Raw genomic sequence first — 23,940 nt, forward strand, 5'->3', positions numbered from 1 at the left:
AAAAGCAGATAGGAACTGACGCACACTGAAGCAGGAGCCCATTCCTTGCCCCATCCCTTGCCAGCAGCAGGTCCCTGGGAAGCACTTGACCAAGCAGCCGGTGCCTCCTGCCCCCAGGTCTGTGAGGGAAGGCGGGGTGGGCACCCCAGAGGCAGCACAGCGCCCTCCTCCTCCTCCTCTCCCTTCTCTCCCCTACCAAGGGCGCCCAGCACCACCTGAGGAGCACCCCTGGGCCTTCGGGGCGCCCCCAGCCCTGCCGGAGGGGGGCGTCCGGCCTCCTTTGTCCCCCTACCTCCCGCACACGGCTCCCCCAGTACCTCAGCCCCCCTCCGAGCCGGGTTCCAGTCAGCCTCCCACAGCGGGGAACCTTCAGGGGGACCCCAAAGCTCCCCCCCAGCGCCTGAGGAGAATCCAGGGGACGCCCCACACTCACCGCCGCCGCCGCCTCGTCCAGCCGCCAGCACCCCAAGAGCAGCACCACCAAGCACCCAGCGGCTGGGCTGCGACTTCGCCACCGCAGCTCCATCCTCACAGCCGCCTCAGGAGGTCCGGGAGCGGGCGTGAGGCGCGAGCATAGCCCGGCGGGGGTTGCACGGCTCGCTCCGAGCAGCACCCCCCTAGCACCCCACCGCCACCCGCCCCTCTGCCGCGTTCGCCCGCTCCTCCCGGCTCAAGTCCTCCCGGGACTACTTTCCCGCCCCGCGAGATTCATCCGCACGACAGGCGGCCCCCAGCGCGTCTGTGGGGAAGGGGCCGCTCCGCGCTGAGTAGAGGGGGCCGTGACTCCCCGCCCGCCGCTCCCCGCCCGCCCTTCGCGCTTCGGGCGTCGGGGTTTTGGCGGAACGGAGGGCGGGAGCCTTTTGCCTCTCCCCGCTGCCTCGTCTGGCGGCCGTCGAACCCCGGACTATTTTCCGCGGCGGAGGCAGCGGGGTGTGAGAGGTTCGACGGCGGAGGGGGCCGCTGGCGGTGCCGGGTCCGCACCTCAGGAGTGGGCGGGCGGCGGGGCTGGGTGGGGGTATGTGCGCCGGCTGAGTTCCCCTCACCTCAGGTGCGACGTCTTGGCTGTGGCCGCGCAAACTGCGCTGTTCGCGCACTGCAGGGACGAGGAGGTGACCGAGAGGCGGCTGGGAGGGGGAGACCCACCGTTCCCTGAGCCGCGCAGGGCGTCCTTCCCTTCCTCTGGCGGCATGGGCTGCGCTGGGTGAGTGCTGGGGCGCGGTGGCCCCTTCGCTCCCCTTTCCCTTCCTTCCCCGGCCCTGCCGTGACCCTGTCTGTCCTCTCGCTTCCCCTCAGGCTGCTGTGGGTGCTGCTGCTGCTTGTCTGCCTGGGCATGGAGCCGGCGAGCGGGGTAAGTGAGTGGCGCCCGAGCTGGTAGCTGTGCTCTCTGCCCCCGTCCCCCTCGGGCTTCTCCTCATGTAGCTTTTTTGGGGTGGTGGACAACAAGTACAGGTGCTTTCTGCCCCCTTTCCTGACCCATACACCGCCCCCGTCTCCTTAGGGCCGACTGCTGCAAGCCCCCGGGTCCCTGCCCCCAGGGGCTGCTCCCCGACCCCTCCTAGCTGAGGGGGGAAATGAAGGGTTAATTAACGTTTAAACAGCTTGACGAGGGATCGTGGCTTCTTACACATTCACTGCTTTCATTTTTTTGGTCTCATAATTTTCTGTAACTGGGGTGTTTAAGTAGTTAGCCCACTCGGCTGCAGCGACTGAAAGAGTCCTTTGGAGAACCTGTACCATGAATCAAGCGTGCAAGTGGTGTACAGCCAGCTCAAAACAATCTCCGTGTTGTATTGTCATGGAAATGAAGGCTGCACAATGTCCTTTAGTCTTTGTAGTCCCGATTTCACCACGCATAACCTACAATGAATTAATGTAAGTGGTCGGTATAATATGTTTTGCGAATGTTTATTTAAATTCTTCTTCTAACAGGCTTCTAACAAAAACAGTTTAAAACATGAGCTCTTGATTTCTTAGCCAATGTTTTCCTAGTGCTTTTGCTACTCTTTTGATTAAACTTTTAAGGACTTAAATTCCTCCTGTACAACTGGCAAGAAGTCTCTTGAAAAGGCTTTAATAGCAGAGGAGTTTATATTTTTTATAAATATGAAAGACTCGCTTCTGCCTTTCACTTTTTATAATCAATTGGACTGGTAGAATTTCACTACCCTGATCAGGTGGTAGTTACAGGCTTTAATCTTCCCAAAGATTAAAAGATTAGACAACGTGCAAAGCTGTGGGAGTTACTTTTCATGTGTTTTTTTTTCCTTCAACAAAACCAACAACTGTTCTTCTGAGTGTTCTTAATGCTGTGGAATCTACGTGGAAACACAGCGCATGTTTTCAAAGCTTTTTGAAACAAAAATGGCAAGCCATATTTTGTGGTTCTTTTTATAAATTCATGCAGTATGTTAGTGAAATTATTCTTGATGGATATAACCAACATCCGTTTTTTAATTATCTGTTCCAGGTTCGCTTTATACCTGTCGGAAAGCGCAACCTTCAAGCAGTCAGACTTTTGCTTCTAGATATGTTTTGTTGCATGCAAAGGGACTTTGTCAATGGAAGTTCTATTGAAATGAGTAAGATGAATATCTGCATGCCGTTTCTAAGTCCTCCTGGCAGTTCTCTGCATAGTTAGAAAACAAACAAGATCTTTGTTTTTGTGTGAGCAGTCTACAGGTATCAAAAAGATTCAGAAAGAGGTCCCTAAAACATCTAGTTTTAGTACTTTATATGTCTAAGCGGTTAATGCACTTAATTACCGTTATTAAAAAGCTGGCAAACATGCTCAACAGGAAAGATAGACAACTGTGTTTTTGTCATCTTTTCAGATAGAGCAGTGGGTAATTGACTTTCTTGTACCACTGAATTAAAAAAAATTGAAAAATCACCACCAACAACAAAAAAAAACAGCCACACCCTAACACCTTCCAGCATGAAGACCTTAAGAGAAAATGCCAAATTGAAATTGGTTTTGCAGTAGGCAGAGCTTTTTTGTGAAAAGAAGAATCTCTGTAAGGTTACTGAATAGTCCTCAGCTGTGTGATTTGAAGTGACTGGGTGTTGTGAAGTACAATGTTAATAGAATGCAGTTAAAGCTTTGGGTTAATAAAGAACAATAGCTTCCCAAAGGCTACTCAAAGAGATGGTCAACAGTTGAAGCACTTCTTGTTGAAGGTGGTGTGATGTGTAACTTTGTTCACCTTCTCTTCATTTGATCTGATTTCAATAACCTGTCTGTTGCAAACCTCACAACTATTGCACCGATTTGTTGAGCGTTCTTCCAGAATATTTCTGTGAACGTGGCTAGGCAGGGGCTGATATGTCAGGCCAACATCCTGCATAAAGTTGCATCAAAGATGGCTTTGGCTCAGAAGTCTCGATTACAAGTTATTCATCCCTTTCTAAGAATGGGATTTAAAAGTGTATCATATTTATTTTCTCAGCTTGTACTTATTTTTCCTGGGTATAAATTATGTTGTGTTGAATGGCAGTACAAAATTAGGCCTATAATGCAATCTAAGTTTTCTTGAACCAAATGATGAAAATATAAATGACTGTTATCATTGTGGTTACTTTGCAAGAGAGGGTTACCTTGTTTGTGGGCTACTTTCTGGGAGTGACCTAAGAATTTCCCTTTACAGCTGTCAGTTGAAGTCACCTCAGAAGCTATGCCTCATTCGAGTTTTCAATCTTTTATTATTAGTATTTTACACTGATCGTGTATCAGGAGTGTCAGTGCAAGAAATTGCGTAAGTATAAACCAGAAAGGCAGTACTTTCATTGCACTCCGAGGCAAATGGCAAGAATTGGTCCAGAGCTGGAGGGAGTATGACAAAACATTGGAACAATCCTTGTGGCAGGTGTTCGCCTCAGCTAATCACTGACTGCTAGTGGGGCTTTTTCAGGGCAAAATGCAGCTTTTAGAAGAGGGACTTCAAAGAGGATAATCAGAGTTTTGCTGATGCTTTGGGGATGTCCTCCTATAAACGTGGTGGAGGATGGGATAAAGATGGTTACAATGACCACGGATAGCCTCTTGCAGTGAAATTTGACATTCTCATCTCTTTACAAGGCTCTCAGAGGTGCTTCATGGTATCAGTAGTTCTAGGAATTGTTCTGTGCCCACCTGAGAGCATACCTGGTATACAGGTGAGATGATAACTCCTTGTTTATGTCCTTTATCTTACTGTTCAGCTAGTTGAGCACATTTGGAATATGGGCCAGTATTGATGTGACGTCCTAAGTAACTACTTATTGTTGGAGAGCTTCTTCTGGAGCAGTTGAGCTTTCAGACAGAGCTCAGTTGGCTTTTATTTCGTGAGTCTGGACTTCATGTACTATTGCTACTCCTCCAAATCTTTTTCCTTTTTTTTTTTTTTTCTTCTTGATAATAAATGTGCAGATTAACTAGAGATATTCTCTTTTCAAGTGCTTAATGTCTTTTTTCAGCAATGCATTTAGCACATTTGGAAGTATACAAGTAAGGAAAAAAAACCAAACCCTACGTGATAAAACCAGTTCTGGGCAGTCTGCTCTATTTTGAGTAACTAAAGCTCACTGGTTTATGGCAAGCTAGTCCAGGTGATCTTGTTTCTTTTTTCTCTTAACATACCCCAGGTTTTCTGTGCATTTATTTATGGTACAAGTGTTTCTTGATATCTTTTAATTTAATATGTACTGGATGGGTTTAACTGAACCAAACTCATTTTCAGTGGCCTCACACCAAAGATGAATTTTGTCTTGGAGGTCTGTATGCCGGGGGGGGGAATAGCTGTTTAATTATGGATATCTAAAAACAGAGTTACCGCTCTCATCATTCCACTTTCTACAATTCAGTTTCTGGAAATGTGATCTTATCCATTAAGATCTGTTTTAAAAGTTCTTTTTTCCCCATTTCTTTGTTCTTTTGATCACCATTTATAGGTATGTGACCCTCCTGAAGACTCACTTTTTACAGCTATAATGTCTTTACATAGCTTTGACCTTTGTAAAGAAAGAAGTAATGTCTGATAAAATTGCTCATGTAAGGAAGGATTCTAGAAATTCAAGAAATAATGTAAAATGCAATTTTGATCTTGTAAACCTCTCAATTTGCTTACTAGGCAAGGCAGCTTCTTATTTGTAAGGACGCGTGGGTACAGAGGCACTTGTTTGGCAAAGATGCGTACTTCATTGAGAGTGGTCGTGTTGGAAAGGTCGAATTTTAATAGCAGTAAGTCTGCTAATCCTTGGTTCTGTAGAAAAATAATGAGAATTATTTTTATCTGAAGCATAAAAATATACAAGGGAGACAAAATTGCTAATTGTGTAGCCTTTGCCAACACACGTCAAATTTTATGGAAAATTTCACTTAATGCTGAATATCCCCTTCTCTCCTATTTAAACAAAGACTGGTTTATTTGCTGAATGTCTTCTGGGTGCTAAAGATAACTGAGCATAAAACATGGCATTTTATTTCTTACTCGAACATTGCATCAGGTTGCAGCAGTTAAGAAAAGAGGTAAGGTGTGTGGTTGTGTTCTGAAGAGATCTTTTTCATGTTGTTATCTGTTTAAGGTGGTGGCTGCCTTTTGCGTAGGTGTGAGAGGCAGCATGTGACTTAAGAAGCTTATTTCCCCTGGGGCAGGCCAGCTTTAGTGCCAGCCCTAGCGTTCCCCTGCCTGAAGGACCGGTGCTGTGTTGGTGTCCCTCAGGTAGGGACAATTCGTGGTGGGGTCTCTGTCCTGTCTCCAGCCTCACAGCAGGGATGCTCTCAAGGTAAGTACAGGTCTGGTACCTTACTCCATCCTAATTCTTCCTGAGGGAACTACAGTAATGTGCTTCCAGATGTTTTGAGAATGTACAGATTACAAAAAGTTGTGGTACTAAGAGGGCTGTGGCTTGCAAATCCATAAGTGCCCAAGGTCTCACCTCCACCTCACCGTAGTGTTTCATAGTCACGCTCCACTTGCATACACACAGATGCTCCTAGAGGAGAGCTGGTGACTCCCTGACTCGTAGAGGGAGAAAATTCTTTCCCCCAGAACCCCAGAGATGCAGCATCTATTCAGGCAGGGCTGCCGAGCTATCACCGGCTGCTGGTATTTAATCAGACAAGTTTTCAACCCATAGGAAGCTGCTGTGCTTTTTGAAAAGGGTGTGATCGATCCAAAGGCTGCTCACTATTCATACAGATGCTCTGCATTATTTCTTCAAGTACTTTTGCTGCTGCTGAGTTCTGACTGCTATGTTATATCCACTCAGTCTCTTGTCAGGTGGAGTTCTGGCTACGTGCAGGGAAATACGACCTGTGTTCTGGTTTTTGAGCTTCTTTGAAGATGAACTTGGAAGAGAGAGAACTCAAAATGCTACAAAGCTAGTGATTCTGTGTTGGTGCTGAGGAAACAAGTATATTTCAGAGATGCTAGATAGTTTTAAGCTTTCTTCAGTGCCTTTTATGAAATTATAAATTCCTTTAGGGCATGTACCTGAAAGTAATAAAATTAAGGTACTTTTTCTGTTAAAAAATAACAAAAATTGGTGTTCTTATTTTGTAGAGTGAGATGTCATGGTGTTTCGAGGTGACCGAACCAGCCCCATCCTGTTCCCTTAGTCTCTGCTCACTTGGTTACCTTGGTATTGAGAGGATCAATGCGGTGAAATTGGACTTGCTTCAGTCCACTGAGATGTCAGTAGCAGCTGTGCTCTGAGTTTGCCTTATGATTCACTTACCAGTCTGTTTTCTCCTGTTTAGCTGGAACCTACTGTACTTTGTGTTTCCAGCCCTTGCCTCAACGTGCTCTTAAGCTCCTCTGCCTTTCTAGCTCTCCTTTGTGTCTTAGCCGAGGGAGCTGCCAGTATGACTCCTGGCAGTAATCTTTCCGTGCTTTTTCTGATGCCTCGCTCTTTGCAGCGGTGAGGACGTGTCAGTGCCTGTTACCTAGGAATCTCTGCACGCATTTGCTTCAGAAGCTTGCACCTAGTGTTTGCTGCTTTGCCCATTAGTAATAGGAACAAACGATCCCATCCTTGACAGAAACATTGGCAAGACTTCAGTGTGACGTATACCGCAGGTAAAGTCATCTACGTATTGCATCTGGACTAATCATGAACTAGCCAGAAAAGGTAATACATCAGTTGAGGTTTCTGTAAGAACTAAATGTGTTTTTTGCCTTTCCTTCAACACTGTGTGCGTCATCTTCCCGTTTCCATAGGAGGGGAAAGAGCTTGGAGGCAAGGTAGCAACAGCAACCTTAAAAGTTTCTTTGGCTGGCAGAGAGATCAAGACCTGTCACTTTCTAGAAAGTAATCAGATTGGATGAAATGTTTGTACAGAGTGAGCTGAAAGACATCTGCATAAACACATTTATAAGTGTTAGAAGGGGTTGATTTTGATCTAGAAAGCAGAGGAGAGGAAAATGAGAGTGCAGTTAAAGAAAGGATGGACTTAGAAATGTTCCTATGCTTCTTAAAAGTACTCCATAAATGCTGTATGTCAATGAAACATAAAATAACTGTCCTACTTCTTTTCCTCCTGGCATCATTTTTAAAGCTCTAAATAGTGATAAGTTTATGCTTTGCCTTTTCCAAACTTTTTTTAATTACTGCATGCACTTTGCCTGTTCACATTGCACCAAATGGTTGTTTGAATCATTAAAGGTATTATTTCCTATTAAGAAAGGTTTTGCTCTCACACGTAGAAAGACCGTCTCTCTGTAGACATGAAATGAGGTGTAGCTCTAAAAAGGAGGTTTAAACCAAGAAGTGTTTCTTTAGAAAACGATACAATTACAAAAGGGATGATGAATCTGTTGCTCTTAATACTTTACTTTTAAGTTAATGCTTAGAATTTATAGCCTGGCAAGTCAATTTTCCAGAAATGCGTATATATACGTATCTCATTACGGTAACGAAGTTAAATAGATTCATTGACACAATGAGTAATTACTTGACAGTCCCAAAGAGGTACAGGACCTTGAAGTTGTAATAGCTCTCCTCATATCGGTCGAAATTTTGCTGTGGAATACGTAGAAATCACTTACTCTGTAAAATACACACATTTTAAAAGCAATTTGGAATTATTGTGATTGCTATAGTGGGAACACATCAAAACAATAGGAAGGTGAATCATTATACTGTACTTTGATGATTAAACCTATTCACAGAGCAGGGTGTAACTGCGCTAGAAGAACATAGCCTGCAGGAGCAAAAACATTTGGCAAAAAACAAGCTTGTAAAATTAAGAATTTATAGGAGTCTTCAGACTTTTCCATAAAAGGAGCCCGTAGGCTTCCAGCCTTAGCCCTTCATGTGAGATTCGAGACTATCACAAAATGTGTGCGAAGGGCTTGAAAAGTTGGAGCATTATCTGTAAAATTAATGTATTTGTAAATATTTTCTAAGTAGAAGCGTGGATTTGGCTGGAAAGCCTGGTTGGCAAGTCCCGCATTGCATTGCGTGGTGTACAGAACATACTGACTCCTTCCTACTGCAGGAAAGGATCGAAGTGTGCTGAGTCCCGAGCTTGTGGTCATGGCTGGTGGCCTGCAGTAAGCCACAAGTGCGCAAAGTAAGGTGCTTTATTTCCAGCTTCCTTTTGAAATACACAAGCTTTTACTTTGATTCACTAGGGGAATAGGTGTAACAAAAATGAGTTGTTTTCCATTTAACATTTTTTTTTAAATCTATTTTAATCTGAAATGCAGTTTTATGACCTCTCTCTTTTTGTAAGCTTTATGTGATCATTTTTGATAAGGAGTAGTAGTGCATTTTCAACCTAATACAGTAGTTTGGGCTTAAAGTGGAAATTGCCCGTGAGATCTCCTCTTGCAGATGGTATGAAGCTTTTTGCTGTCACTGGGGAAGGTGTAAGGTGTAAACTTAACAAAAAGAGAGAAAAGATGCTAATAGAGTGGTGAAGAGAAGAAGCTCTCAAGCCACTCCTGTTGGAGAAGTAGAGCATTGTAGCTGCTGGAGCAAGTACCAGCTCCTGAGCCTGCTTTTACTCTAAGTAGATACAGGAAATATTCTTTAAACTCCACAGAGTTTTGAAGTTAAAAGAGTTGGTGACCATAAACAGAATACTTTGGATGGTCTCTTCAAGGTAGTGATTATATGGTTTGCTCTGTGGTACTCTTAACAACCTTAATCTCTGTGAATCTATAATCTTGTTAGGATTAAACTGAAATCTGACTAGATAATTAGAGTGAGCTCCGAACTGTGGTTTGACCTAATACCTCTCTGTGGAGCAATTTCCATGTTAATGTATTGGCCCTGAAGCATGGGGAGCGCTGAGAACCCTCAGCAGGGTCTCTGGGAACTGAGGGCCTCCTGTTCCTCAGGTAAGCTGCAGAAAACCACCTGAGGCTTTGCAGAAGCTGCTCATCACAGGCTGTACAAACTGGGCTCTAGGTCGGAGAGTTTTTAATGTCACTGTGCTCATATTCCATTGAACGTAAAAATGCGTTTGCGGACCCTCCAGAGTGATGAGACTCGCAGGATAGCCTGAATCCTGAAATGAACGTGCCTGTTAAACTATGTAGTCAGTTTTATACCTTTTCTAGGGTTCTTTTATCATGGACATTCATTTGACCCTATTTGACTCTTTCTCTTACATAAATACAAAGTAGTATGTTGCAGTTTTAACTTTTAAATACATAACCACTGTTTATGTTACTGTATTGTCTTTCACCCCTGGTTTTGAGTGCTTTGCAGATGTCCTTCCACAGTGTCTGGCCATGTTGTTTTGTGGCAGATTAAATAGTGGTATTGCTCCTTTCCTAGTGCGAAGAAAGCTTTGCCCCAGATCAAATGGCCAGTCAGTAGTGGGGCTGGATTGTGGCTCCTTGTTCTCTGCTCCGGCATGAGATGTGAACATGTGATGTGAACAGATGTTAGAGCTGGGAAATGCAAAACAGCACTTTGCATAATGAACCCAGGTCTATTATGGAGCTTTGCTGCTTTGAACTGTCCCAGGATAATTGGTAGCCCTTTGTATGCCCTAAGGGTCTCCTATAAATGGGAAGTCTTGGACTGTCTGCCTTTGGAGCTGTGGAAGGGTTGAACCCCTAACCAGTAAGGCACAGAAATGTAATCAGTTGTTTGTGGCTATTTAAAGATCCTCTGTCCAGCTGAATCTTACTCTATGTGCTAGCACGATACTGTGAGGTTTCCAAAGAGGCCTGGCTGGTTTTTATCTTTCAGCCTCACGCTGCCCAGCCAAGTTCTGCATGTCCCAGAGGAGTGGCACGGACTGACAACCAGCTAGTTGGTCTCAGCTCTGGTCTGGCAGGGATACAGTAGTGTTGGTTAATGCTTAGATCAGATCTTACTATGACTCTTTAACTCTATTCAAGGATGCTTTATGAAACAGCAAACTGAAATGTTTGCCAAGCATTTTAGATAGAAATAAACTAGGACTACATCACTTTTTTTTTTTTTTAAATGTTTTTTTCCCCCAAACATAAATCTGATTCATAAAACAATAGCTGTTGAGCATATTTCAGGCAACTTTTTAATTTCAAAGCTCAGTAATAAGAATTTAATAATTCTCATGCTGAGCTCTTAATAGAATAATTCTGTAGCTGGCTGTAGCTCTTCAGATCCTTCTCCCCTTTTTGTTGCCTTCTAGCTCGTGAAACAAAGGAGAAGAAAAATGCCTTTTTTATTTTTAAGTTGCTGTCCAGATCTAGAATGACTTGATATTTTTTCCTGCACAGAAGACTGTCAGCCCAGTGATTTTTGTGCGGTGATACTGGTCACAGATTTTGCTGGGATAATATATCCCTGAATTTACCAGACACTAGTTTTGCTGAGGTAGTTGGATACATGTTCTCTGCATGGTAAGTGTTCCGTGGGTAAGAATAACCAGACAAAATACAACCCAGCATCCCATCCATCAAGATGCACGCTAATAATTTCCATTAAAGAAATTCCTGTGAGAAAGTAATTTTCCTCCTCTTCATTCCGGTATCATGAGCTCACACACAGGAGGGCAGAGGGGTACCGGGTTTCGGGCCTGAATTCCTTTGCTGGAGGAATGTGCAGTGAGACGCAGGTACAGGCTAGCTCCACGACATACTTGTTCAGAGGGGCCCTTCCGCAGCCCTGCAGCTCGCAGATTTACAGTGCTTTTTTATCTGCAGGTTTGTGTAAAGAGAAGGTGACGGCGGGGTTAGTCTTTACAAAGACTGTTGTGAGTTTACTTTTCAGATAATGGGAATTGTTTCCTTTTACTTTGTTACAGGTAGGCAGTAAAAGCGTATTGTAGGAGGATATGAATCCAATAAAAGCTGTGGATGTGGCGAGAAAGGCAGAGACAACAAGAAAGACTACGTTAGAGAGTATGTAAGTGTATATGCTGTTGTGTTTAGCTGAAGTCAGTGAGGATCCAGCACACACCTTACGCAGTATCTCATCGAGAGCCTTATTGAACTTATTATACTCAGGTTTGTTTTGGAATTTATTTGGTGTCTGGCACGAGTGTTCCTTATTTTCTAATATAGAGAGTGTCGGCTGCATCCTATGCTTGGTTATTTAGTTATTACCTTGTGCTGTATCACAGTAACACTAGTATCAAATTATATCTAGAAAACATTGCAGAAGAGAATTAAAACGCTGCCCTCAAACAAGTTCATTGTAACACTGGCAAAGGAAAGTAATTCTAATTCTGTTGGAAGCCAGATTCTTTCTGTAAGGCGAAACTGCTGCAGTACATCCAAATACTTTGTGGAGTTGTGAAATTCACTATACTGCTTGGTTTGTATCTGCCACAGCCTCTGTTCTCCATAAGCCTGAAATTATTGATTCCTGCCTGATGGTATAAAGAAGCTGTAGCAGGGGACTGACCTCTGCCAGCTATTTTATGCCGGGACAGGAAGGCATTCCGCAGATAACGCGGGAGGCATCGGTTGTGCCATAAGGAATCAGGAAAACTGGGCTCTGTTTTCAGCATTGCTTGATGAATGATTTCAGACAACTTTCTTACCCACTCCCTATCATGGAGCATGTTTAGGGCTATGTGTAAAATGATTGTACATACTCCTGGTGCTTTGTATGTCTGTTTATCAAGGTTTGTGCTGAAAGGGGTTAGAAAAAGGGAAAATATACTTTCATGTCATTGTAGTAGAAAAAACTGGCCTAAGGGAAAGTCTGCTTTAACCTTAGGACAGGTAACTGTTGGTAATATTGGAAGCAATTTAGTGCTTTGGGTTTTGGTTGTATGCTTGCTTATTTTTTTCCTCAAGTTTCCTGAGATGACACAAGTACTTTGCTTTCTTGATTTGTCATGAATAATCAACCAGCTTCTAACACGTATGAATGGAGAATAATGACAATCACAAACAAAACAGCTATTTCATTTTAAAAAATAGAGAAAAAAAATGTTTTAATTCCACAAAACTTAAAGTTTTACCCAAATCTTGTACTTTTCTGTACATATATACCACTGAGGTCCATGGGGATGGTTAAAAATGAGGATTAGATAAAAACCTAGCCTGTACCAAACAAGTGGCATCAGTGTAAAGCAACAGAACGAAGTTGGTGTTACTTCAACTTATAAAGGCAAACTGTAAATAAAAACATATTTTATATTATCTAGGGACTTGTGGGATGCCAGCTCTTTTAAAGGATTACAAGAGGGCTGGAATTAGTGCTGTTAAGGTTTTATTGAATCTTAATTGTACTAGCCTTAGAATGCTGTGCTTTTAACAATAATACATGTGATTTTTTTCCTGAAGGGTTGAAAAAAAATCATGCCCATCTCAAGAAATCCTGCAGAGTTTCCAACTTTCATTTTTATTGCAAGATTTAAGAAAACTAATTGTTACAGATATTGGAATCATGTAAAGATGAGAACAACCGTTCTTATTTAAAATAAAATCTCACCTTCTGGCCCTAAATATTGGATAAAAATTGAGGGAAACAAAATGGTCCTAAAAGTATCATATTTTCTTTCCTAGCCTTTAAGCCAGGTGCTTGACTGTGGGGGATTGTTGTGCAACATCTGGATGTTTGACCTGAGCAGCATCGCGGCGATCAGAAGGTTTCCCCATGACTGGACTATCTCAGACCTGCCAGCTGTGGGATTTCTTGGGTCTGTGTGCAGAACGGTTGGCACTGGTGTGCTGCTGGAGCTGGGATCTCTGACAGGCTGGAGGGAGGACTGACATAGGGCTGGACTGAAGAGCAAAAAACAGATAATCATACTTTTCTGGCCTGCAGGACCGGCTGCGTCACTTATATCATATTTGATGCATGCTGGACACACTTAAGTGTTGAGAACAAAGTTCAGCCTTTAAAGAGACACTGACTGATTGTGTTCTCTTTATTTTTATTTTATTTTTGTGAAGTGTCTGTGGAGGCACTCAAGTTTGTGGGAGGAGAAAGGCTGTCAAAAGGAGCGAGAGAGGCCTGCGGTGCAGGTGCCAGAAATCCTGTTCACTGCTGCTGGTATCAGGCAGGAGGCTGTGCCCTGTCATGGGCGCATGTGTCTGAGAGAAAGGAAGGCAATATTTATTGGCAATTCCTCATTAAACCCATTATGTTCCTTTTTGTGGTTTTATGTAGACTTTGCTGCAAACTTCTACACCTCCAACACAACAAACGCAGGGCGTTTCCTTCAACGTGAGACAAGGAATATTGCTGTAGCTGGTTTAAATCTAAATAAGTTAGACAACTTATACCTTAGTATAAGGTAATTTATCTAACTAAATTAAATAACTTCCTAGCCCATCTCTTATTTCCCTTTTGTGCCATTGTGCAAGCCTGTGTGCTTGAAAAGTAATCCACTTAAAACGTGTTTTCAGTTACGCTTTCTATACTATTTGTTAGCAAAGGTCTTAAAGCCTAAATTCATTTGGAAAAAAAAATCCTTTAAGACCCTTCTCAGGCCAGCACCTTTGGCTGAAATTTGATATCAATTAATTTAACCTTGTTTGCTACACCCGTGGTGTGTAAGCTGCCATTGTTAGGGCACCTTTGCAAAATGTGAAATGAAATATTTTCTTTTGACTTCACAGCTCATAGATAAGTGAATGCTCATGTAACCTTTTGTTTGGTTTTCTATGGAATTTAATTTACAAACTTTGCTGGAAAATAACCTTTTGCCCTTTTTAATGTATTCTGTACCACAGGAATCTGTAGGGTGTCAGGATGTACAATGTACAACCCCTGTTCTTCAGTTCCTAGTTGTTATTTGCCCCTGGGAGGGATTTTAGGAAGTTAATGCTTGGATCAGCTCATAGGTTGTACTTTTAGGTCTAGTTATATTTCTCCCACTGCAATTTATATCAGTCCTGGTCTGTGGGATTAACGTGGGAATATAGATAGCTGTGACTTTTGTTTTCTCATGGTTAAGAGAAGGAAATGTTGTGCTTATCAGAAGTCCCAAGCATGTAATTTTATTGAGATTTTACGTTTTGAAGAGACCCTTCAGATAGCACTTATGTCCACTTTGTTAAAAATGTGTGATGTTTAAAAATCACTGCAAGGAATAATTTGTTCTGAAATGTCAGTTTGTAGAGTTGTGAGCCTCCTCACGTTTTTATTACTACCTCTGTAATGCTGGCACCTGTGAATTTAGGTCAGCAGATATGACCCTGTTGTACCCTTGTACACGAGAAGTCCGAATTGAAATACAATCCCTACTCCAAAAATTTGCAACCCACCAGATGCATGCAAAACCTAACCAAAAAAAAAAAAAAAAAGGAAAAAAGAAAAGGAAATATTGCTCAGCAAGGGGCAGTCTCATCCCACCAAGTGCAGAATTGCACTGCTGCTGTTTAAGATGCTGTATATGCAGAGCTTTCCCTGATATTTCTTCTGATCACTAAGGGTAGCTCCTCTGCCTCTTAAAACATAGAGACAACCTGAGCTAAATGTTTTACCTGGGTATAGATGTGGAGGTTCAAGCCTGATTTCAATTTAAAATCACATATTGCAGGAGGAAGGTGCTGGTAAATAGCTAGCTGTGTAAAGTCCTGAAAACAATTGTCACTTCTTGAGAAACTGTTCTTTCTCCTCAGCCTGACAACAAAGTAGCAGCAGGACCTGTGAGCTCAGAGCACAGCTGTGCTTTATGTTGCTGGCATGTAAATAGAGACAGTAAATAAAGGACCTTTCTGCAACAGTATTTTATTGTTAAGCTGATCGTTGGTGTGACAGCTCAGATCATAAATCTTTTGAGTCAGCGATCAGTGATCCAAAGGGATCGTTCTGATTTCCTTTCTTGCAACAGCACAAGTATTGGTCTTCCAGAAAACATCAAATTATTTCATATAAACAGGAGAAATGTTCCCGTGTGCAGCCAAAATATACAGGAAACCTGCTCAAGCCAGAAAATACATCTCGGTGTTCACCCTGGGGACAATACACATGCCTCTTACAAATAAAGAAATTAATTAGGGTCATAATCCTTGGGTAAGATTAATATTAAAGTATCCAAAACTATTATACTTGAATCAAGTAAAAATGCATGTGGGTGTATGTTTATATACAGCTATTGCTTAGTTTTGACCTCTTGGAAATCTCAAATGGCAGTAAGAGCAGGTCAAAATAGTTTTCAGGGTACATTTGACATCATATCCAGATTAATTATCCAATATCCCTTCCTAACTTTTTAAGTCTCTGGAAGAAGGTTGAATGGGATATTTACCCAATCTGGTTTTGAGCTAATTTACCCATTTAACTGACATGGGACTCCAGGAATGACCATTTACAACCAGTGTCCTTTCCATGGCCGATGAAGAATGGAAAGGGTCAAGGTGGAGCACCAAGGCCAGATAACTGACAGAGGAACATAAATGCATTCCTCTGACATAAAGATCCTAGATGCTCTAACAAACCCTCTTGTAAGCTGGCATGTGGATGCAGCAGTATCTGAGATACCAGCAGAAAAGGGTGCAGATTGGTATGTGGTACTGCTGTTCTGTTCTTTTTTCTTGCCGTGATGCACAAGTAGCTCTAAAGGATTTCATCCCTGTGAGCTATTTCCATGGTCCCATTACAGAGCGTGAAGCCTCTCTGCATTCCATCACTCTGTGGAATGAGGATTCCTGATAGTTTTTCAGGTAGCACAACCTAATACTGACATTTTCAGGTAGTAAATAGATGAAGGCAGTGTCATGTAGGACTGTATATTAGATTCGTGCAGTGTTAGTGTTTTGTAGCACACCAGTAAACATTGCACAGCATCTCTGGATGGGCAGAAGGATATACGACTTATCTTGAAACAGCAAGGAATTTTAAGAAGGCCAAATATAATTGTTTGTGTTGGAATATGACCAGGACGCAGTGTCTAATAACCCCCATAAATCTAGTTTCCTAATGGTCACCAGGTGCCAGGACCTCTGTTTTTTTATCTCCTCCGAAACAAAGGGTAAGTCATCAGAACCCCTGATAGCTCAGGACAGACTGAGATAAATGCTTCCTGCGAATTCCCAGCCCTGCCTGTTCTATCACTCAAGTTGCTGTGGAAGCTTCTTATGAGAACACTGTTGTGCTGAGATTGGGATTTCTGAAGGGTTAGGTGCAAAAGGTTGCAGCTTTCCTGTGAGATATATACATTCCGTCATGTCAAGGCAAGGCTTGTGGTGATTATTGTCATAACAAAGACAAAATAAATCTAAACACATTTCTCTAAAATACTTTTAAAAATATTTGATTTCTCCCCCAGGAATAAGTTAATGGTCAGTCTTTAAGCTATGAGGATTTGTGCTCAGTGACGAATTTAGGAGTTTTTGAGCCAGAATTGGTGAGAAATCGTCTTGCTGCTAGTAATTTCACGCGGAGATTTCGTGGGTGACTTTTCACTACGTCTTTTCTTCTTTTCATGAGCCTTCTTTTGCCTTTTGTTTTACCTTTAAGAAAATCAAATAGTTGGCCATGTGCAAGAAAATTCAAGTGTTTGATGAAGCCTTCTTCAGAAGGCCTAATTCTGGAATGTTTTGTAGTCTGTGTATTTGTTGGCCTACATAAATACATAAACAATAATGTTCCTTCTCCAGGCTGTTATCCCACTGCGTCGATGTGTGACACCTGCACTCAGGAGCTTGGCAAACAGGCTGTAGAATAATTTTCCAGACTTTAAGTCAGTAAGGGTATTTAATATTAATAAATATATTGATTTCTCTCCCCTCTTAGGTTTGATAATGATTCTATTACATTCTAACAAGAGGATAAAAACTATCTTGTTCAAGTTTTTCAACTGAAAACCAAGAAACATTTCCCTTTTAATAGTCATTCCTTGGAAAGAGAATCACCGTGTATTGTTTTTGTTTTCTGTATTTCTATAGCTATATAGATACATGTAAAATACAAAACCAACTGTGTTTAAGACAGAACTGTATGGTGTTACAGTTATGAAGAAATGTTGTGCTGCCTAGGACCAAGCTACCCTTGACTATAAAGAAAAATTGTGAACTCTCCTTCTTGAATGTTGTGTGACCAGAAACAAATGTTAGTCTTCTGTCAGCTAAAATCTTAGACTCTAGCTGGCATTTAAAAGAAGGATGAACAGTGTAGGTCCCTTAGTGAGCAGCTGGTTTGTCTCTTCAGCCATTACAATGACCTGTAAATACAGGAGCTGGCCATGTACGTATCTTCCAGTTAAATAAGTAGAAATTTTCTCTGTGTCCACTATTTTGAACTACCCCTTAAATTCCTTGTTGTGTCACGTCTTTGTTAACAAGGCTTGGAGAGTCACCCCAAAAACAAAGCCTGCTATCTCTCTCCTCTTCAGTGGTGAGTGGGACTAAATATGCAGAAAAAGCTAAAGGTATTATTGTGGGACAGTACTGAGCCTGTGGAGAGTCATCCTACTGCCTGCTGAGCTGTAGGGTATCGCATTCCAGCTCCTGTGCAATACAAATGTAGTGAATGGTCTGCATGTGCCCAGTGAGATGAACCAGAAGTAGGAGGAACCTTTCAGATAAACCTCAGGAAATGTTTTCTGATTCTGTGTTTATGAGTACTATACATCTTCCCTTCCTCCTTACCTTAAGCAGCTACTTACCCGCTAGGAAGGATGAGTCCTTCCTGAACAGGGGCAAAATATGATGAGAAAATCAACTGCACATTCAAGCTTGTCCTGCATACGTGCAAATCTTGTATGTTATCAAAACATTAGCATCAAAATACTGTTTCAGGTATTGAGCTGTTTTTAAGTTCCATGCAATCGTTTTACTAAAATGCAGCTGCATGTAGCTGGGTACATCCACAGCCATGTTTGGAACCTGAGCACTAAAAGCAGAAGGTGGTTTGAACACTTCCATTTTCACCCGTTCTGTCAAGAAGACAGTACTGCTGCTGTCAAGATATCCATGCAGCTCTTATATCTCTTATATCTGACTTGGAAATGTCTGTGTAGGCTACATTTGTACTCCAAAGGAAGCTGCCAAGATCAAGACCTACTGTTCCCTCTTTCAAGCTGCATGTACTTTCATTTTTCTTTTCAAAATGAATGATCTCTTTTTGCTTTTCATCCTGACCATTAAAGGTGGTCTGGAGACTAGGAGCTGCAGCTCTTGAAAAATACTTCTGAAGTTGAAATGATTGAAGCTGATAGTTATATATTCAGTTTGGTCTTATGAATCCAGCTCAGCGTATGAGCCATAGGTTGATGGTCAAGATGGTAAAGAATGACTAAGGAAATGTAATTCCTCAATTCAAAGTTCTGGTTTAAACTGCATGAGAAATGGGTGGTTGTTTAACCATTTTAAATTATTCATGGAAAATCTTGAGCTTTACAGATCCCTTGTGTCCAACACATTGAATGTGGCTCTTTTTTATTTTTTTATTTTTAATAGGGGAGTTTGAACTCCAAAGATTTGTGAGGCTTCGGGGGGTAAAGAGTCTAAGATTGATTTTTCCTGGTCATCAATTTATATCCAGCAGAGGTCTTCAGTCAGTGTAACTGAAATCTTCAAAATCTGAAATCTGTTTGCCTTGTGGAAATGTTTATAGCAGTGAGATGATGATGCTGAAATTGCACACTGTGTGTGTAAAGCAGCTTGAGCCCAAAACTAGATGTTTCAAAGTGAAAAATACTCTGATCCCCTGCAAAGCTGTGAGCTTCTGATGTAGGAGGCACTTCCAAAAGATGGATTTTGTTACTACTGAATGCTCAGAATGCTTCAGGGTTAAGTTTACGTGGGAGGAGTATTCAAACCGAACTTTACCTTTGTCCCACGTTAATGCATGTACCTACTGCGCAGAGTAGGTAACAGGTTTTGCTCACATATATGTTAGCACAAAAGTTGAGCGTTCTTTGTATCCTGGCTCGTACTCTGTGTGTGTGTACACTTCTAATAGTTTTTTATAAAGCACAAAATCAGGGATGGACAGTTTACAATATCTGAGCTGTGAGGCGGCTACCTCTTTCTTTGTTTGGGGTTTTCGCTGACCTACACTAATGCCAGCTCATACATTTGCAATGTTACTTAGATCAGCTAAGAGAGAAATTTCTCTCTACGTGTAGTTACTACATATAAAGGGGCTAGGTATGGCTCTGGGAAATTGCTCAGGTGAAAAAAAGAGGTCGGTCTTCAAGGTAATGAGAGATTGTTTGACTTCAAATAGGTCTAAATGACCCACTATGTTGTGGTACACAGCTTGCAGAAGAAGTTTGCATGTTTCTTTAAAAAGAAACACAGACACCATTATTTTCCACTATATGCTGGACAACGTCAGTACTGTAATTTACAGAGCCATGATATGAAAGCCACCGATTTGATGTATTCCATCCTAAGCATGTCAGTGTCAAAACAAGTCAAAAGAAACATGAGGCAGCAGTAGCAAAAATGAGCAGAATGTGTTCTTGGTTGTGGTGTCTTTAATGTCTCTGCTTGCACCAGTTGTGAATTGGGATCCCAGCCTTCATCTAAATACATACCTTTCTCAGAATAAGGGCGCCAGGTGAAGTGGCCTCTCCTGCGTTCTCCTTCCTCTCTCCTTCTTCCCTGTATCTCTTGAGTTTTCAAAAATGTACGAAGAATGCCCTGAATACTGGGGAGAAAATGACTTACCAGTAAGACTCTACAGCTGTCCTAGTGAAACCAGAGTTAAGTGCATATGTGGTGAGTAGCTCTAAATGCAATGATAGTTATGGATAGCATTGTTATTTACAGATTGTACTCCTTGTATTTTGCTTTGTATGCTGAGCAAAGAAAACAAAGCATGTGCGAGGGAGTAGCGTAGACTCTTCAAGAGTAGCAGGAACAGGCAGCCTGTGTATATTACCTAGGCTAGCAGAAATTTTTGTTAAGAATTTGATTATGCTTAGAAGAGATGCTATTTTCAGTTCAAAGGAACTGTTTAAAAGTTGTAAAGTCATCACATTTCCTCTGCTGGTATGCAGTCATTCAATCTGTGGTCAAGGATACCTTAAGGGTCAGGAAGCCCAGACATCTGACCATTTTCTTATGCTTCTAGATTCCACTGCTTGATTTCTTCTGCTGTGTTCAAACTGAGCAGAAGTGGCAGAACATCCAGTTGTTCTTGTATTCCAGCCATTGAGCTGGATGGGGAGATTTGGGGGTTTAAGAGGGTCTGGAGTGTCTTCACTGTTTAAAATGTCAGAGATTGTAAAGCTGTCCTTGAGCTGTCTCCTTCAAACAGCTCAAGCCTCCTGTTGAAATTCCTCACCGGAGAAACAAAAAGCGATTTAAACATATCTCCGTGGCCGACAGAGTTCTGTTTGCTTAGCTTTAACAGAGACACCACGTATTTGCTTAAAGACAGAAAGGATATGTACAAATGAAGGCAGAATTGACCTAATCAAGATGTGGGTGCTTGGAAAACGAATAACCTTTTTCTGTGAATGAATGTAAATTACTGTAGTGTGGTGTCTTTAGATTATATCCTCCCAGATGTTTTCTCATCGTTGTTTGCATCTGATCAGTTCCTGTTTTCTGAAAACTCATTTGCTTCTCATTGTTGACATAAAAGGAGTCTTTGAAGATGGTCTACTGCAAGATAAACAGCCCTGAGTCACAGTAAAAGTGCCAAGCTGGAGTCCAAAAAGTCAGAGTTGTGATTGTGGAAGTGCTGTATGACCGTGAGTCATTTTCTAGCTCCCCTCTGCATCTCACTCTGCAGCTGTCCATGGGAATTGTGAGATAGGTGATGAAAAGTTGCTGGCTAACTTGGATGAATTATATAGCTTTTCCAACATACTTCAAGCTCTAAATATCAGCAGATGCTCTGTATGGAGAGACCTTTTGCCAGAAAACAAGTCTAGAATGTCCCTGTGCTAACACTGACTTAGCAGTTGTCCTCAAGTCTTAGGTTCTGCCTGCAGGTTGGTTTTTAGAGTGGCGTTCTCTGAGTTCAGAGGAACTATTTCTGCTATCCTCAAATCAACCAATAGAAAAGGCTTTTGCAGGGGAAGGAAGGAATTTTGCTAGGTAAATTACTTATCTAAAATATTTTTGTATAGGAAGTAGAGAAAAGTTTTTAACGCAGCCCAAAAACTTGGGTAGTGCTAAAGCTTATCTTCTACAACATAAAGCAATGTAGTAAAATTGTTATGGTTTGTCTTAAACTAGTGGATGCTCTCAGGAAGTCTAGAATGGGTTCTCTACTGAACTACTTCTGCCTCTGGCATTAGTGGTAGCATGGCATGGTTGTCGTGATGTGAAGTCAGAATTAGGACCCGTGTTTCATTCACCCTGCTATCTTCTTTAAAGTCAGTCACCTGTGCTGGCCTTTGCTACTCCATTGTTCCTCTGTTTAGTGAAACTAATTATTTACTAGCCTTCAAATGACAAGGAACTGGAATCTTTAGCTGATAAGGACATCTGAGACGTGGCTGTCACTTGTACTGGGTGCCTTCATCCCAGCTGCAGCTGGATTGCATCAGGTCCTCTTGAAATTGTAAGCATGGAAACAAAGGTCCCCATCCTCTGGTGTTCAGCTTCGTTGATCATGAGGACTTCACTTGTGTTGTTATGTACATAAATAGTAAAACTTTGCACTAGCTTTAAAGTTCTGTTTGAGCCTGGCAGTTGAGCCAGTTTTCAGTGCATCTCACTGTGCTTCATCAGTTTGTCTCTGAGGGTGTAAAGGCAGGCAGTGTTGAGTGCCTCACTGAACTCATGATAAACTCCAGCCACTCCCCTCATCGCCCAAGCCTGTCATCTCATCCTAGAAGGCTATCAGGAAGGTTAAACACAATTTCCCCTTCATAAATCTGTGCAGAGTTGAAAATTAAAATAATTTCCTTGACCATGTTTCTTGTCCTTTATATGTGGGGGAATGGTTTCCCGAAGGGTTTGCTCCATTAGCCTCCCAGAGACCGAGGTCAGGCTGACCAGTGTGTAGTTCCCTTCTTGCTGGCCTTGAAGACAGGAGCAACATCTGCTTTCCTCTAGACCTTGGGAACCTCTCCTGATCGCCATTCAGAGATGATCAAGAGTGGCCTTGCAGTAACATCAGTGCTCCCGGGTGCGTTTGTCACATCCCATGGACTTCTGCATCTTCTACATCCCATCTGTAGCTTGTTTAAATGTTTCCTGTCCTGATCCTCCTCCACCAAGGGCAGGTCTCACAGACTGCAATGAGCAGGGTAAGATTTAGAGTCTAGCTGTGAAACGAACAAACGTCGCTGTTCTTTTGAGTTAGTTTATAAAAGGACCTAAAGTGACCTTTAAAACATCTGCTTGTAAAGACAGGGTGTCAGGCAGAACTATAGTCCAGAGCATTTTGTTCTTAAAATGACATTTTTGGAACTGTCATTACAAGGACTGGCTATTCGTTGCTTTGAGAGAGTCCTCTACAAAACTGCACTGACGTGTTAAATTCCTCTCCCATACTGCTCCTTCCCAGGGCTGCCTTACTCCTGCCATATGCTCAGACAGAAGGATTATTTGCTTATGGGTCTGACAATAACAGGAAAGCTATTCAAATGGTGAAAGTTTACTAGTGCTGTACAGCAGTGTTTAGTCTTGACTTAACATCCAACAGCTGAGGCAAGGAAGTTTATCAATCTCAATGTAATTATTTACTGTTTTATGATGGTGATTTTGATGATCTGGTGGCTAGTAGTTGCTGGGAAAAGTACTCCTACACCATATGTAGTCTTTATATTAAAAATTTTGTGTAGGAAAGAGCACGGTGTATGTAGTCTAGTGGTTCCAGTCTTGGAGAAGTATCAGTAGTTCCCCCGCACCACAGTTTATACTGTGAGACCACTAGATTGGGGTAGGTATATGCGGTGGCTGCTGCCCTGCAGGACGTGCTGCTGAGCTCATCCTAGTATGCTGCGAGGTCAGCAGCAGCCTTGGAGTGTTTGTCCAGTTGTCTGGTGTGTCAGATCCTCCTACTCCACCCTTCTCTATATAGCTGTTGGTATGGTTTGAAATGAAATGTGTCATTTTTCACGGTAGGGGAAGAAAGTAACTGTGATTAGAGTTAAATATACCTCATCTTGAGAGCTGAGTAGCTGTGGACCTTTCCAGTGCTTGGGCAGGAGGTGACTGGGAAATCCCAAGTGCCAGGGAGCAACAGCATAAGTACAAGAACAAGCAAGCGAGATAGAAGATGATAGAAGCCTGTTCTTTCTTATAGTGGAGTACGTTTATAGAGATCTAATTTTAAAACCTATACGTCCTCTCTTGTTGCTGATAAAAGTGATACCTGCCAAAAGGCATTTAAATACTGGTCATGGCTGTTCCCTATACATAGCTTTAAAATGTGAGCTGCGTGGAAACTTTTTATTGTGTTGTGTTTTTTTTAATATATCTATGTATATACACCTGTGTGTGTGTATGTATCTATATAAATAAAATTTCTGGTGCCTGCACCAGGTGCTTTGTCTAAACATGGACTTCTGGTTGGGCACACAGTATAATCTGCACACGCAGGATGCAGCCTATACTTAGTCACTGAATAAAATGGCATTTGGACGTGCCTGAGGAGGACATTTTGATAACAAGCCCAATCTTGCCTTTTTTGGAGTCAACC

General features: G+C 42.1%; 2 protein-coding genes across 3 annotated transcripts in view; one reads left to right on the forward strand and one right to left on the reverse strand.

Annotated features, from left to right (window-relative positions):
• Window positions 1-677, reverse strand: part of COL4A5 (collagen type IV alpha 5 chain) — an 83,685-nt gene extending 83,008 nt beyond the window's left edge. The window contains exon 1 of the mRNA XM_080553524.1: window positions 434-677. Within this exon, the coding sequence (XP_080409650.1) occupies window positions 434-526 (93 nt within the window). The 5' untranslated portion in view covers window positions 527-677. The remainder of the gene's footprint in view (window positions 1-433) is intronic.
• Window positions 678-784: 107 nt separating this feature from the next.
• Window positions 785-23,940, forward strand: part of COL4A6 (collagen type IV alpha 6 chain) — a 130,414-nt gene continuing 107,258 nt past the window's right edge. Inside the window, exons 1-3 of one of the 2 annotated variants that reach the window (XM_080553511.1) lie at window positions 785-939; window positions 1,049-1,201; window positions 1,294-1,348. In XM_080553511.1, coding sequence (XP_080409637.1) covers window positions 1,188-1,201; window positions 1,294-1,348 — 69 coding nt within the window. In that variant the 5' untranslated portion in view covers window positions 785-939; window positions 1,049-1,187. Of the gene's footprint in view, window positions 974-1,048; window positions 1,202-1,293; window positions 1,349-23,940 lie in introns of both variants that reach the window. The other variant, XM_080553512.1, reaches the window with a different exon arrangement.

This window comes from Anser brachyrhynchus (assembly GCF_964034855.1).
Source record: "Anser brachyrhynchus genome assembly, chromosome: 13".
Taxonomy (NCBI): domain Eukaryota; kingdom Metazoa; phylum Chordata; class Aves; order Anseriformes; family Anatidae; genus Anser; species Anser brachyrhynchus.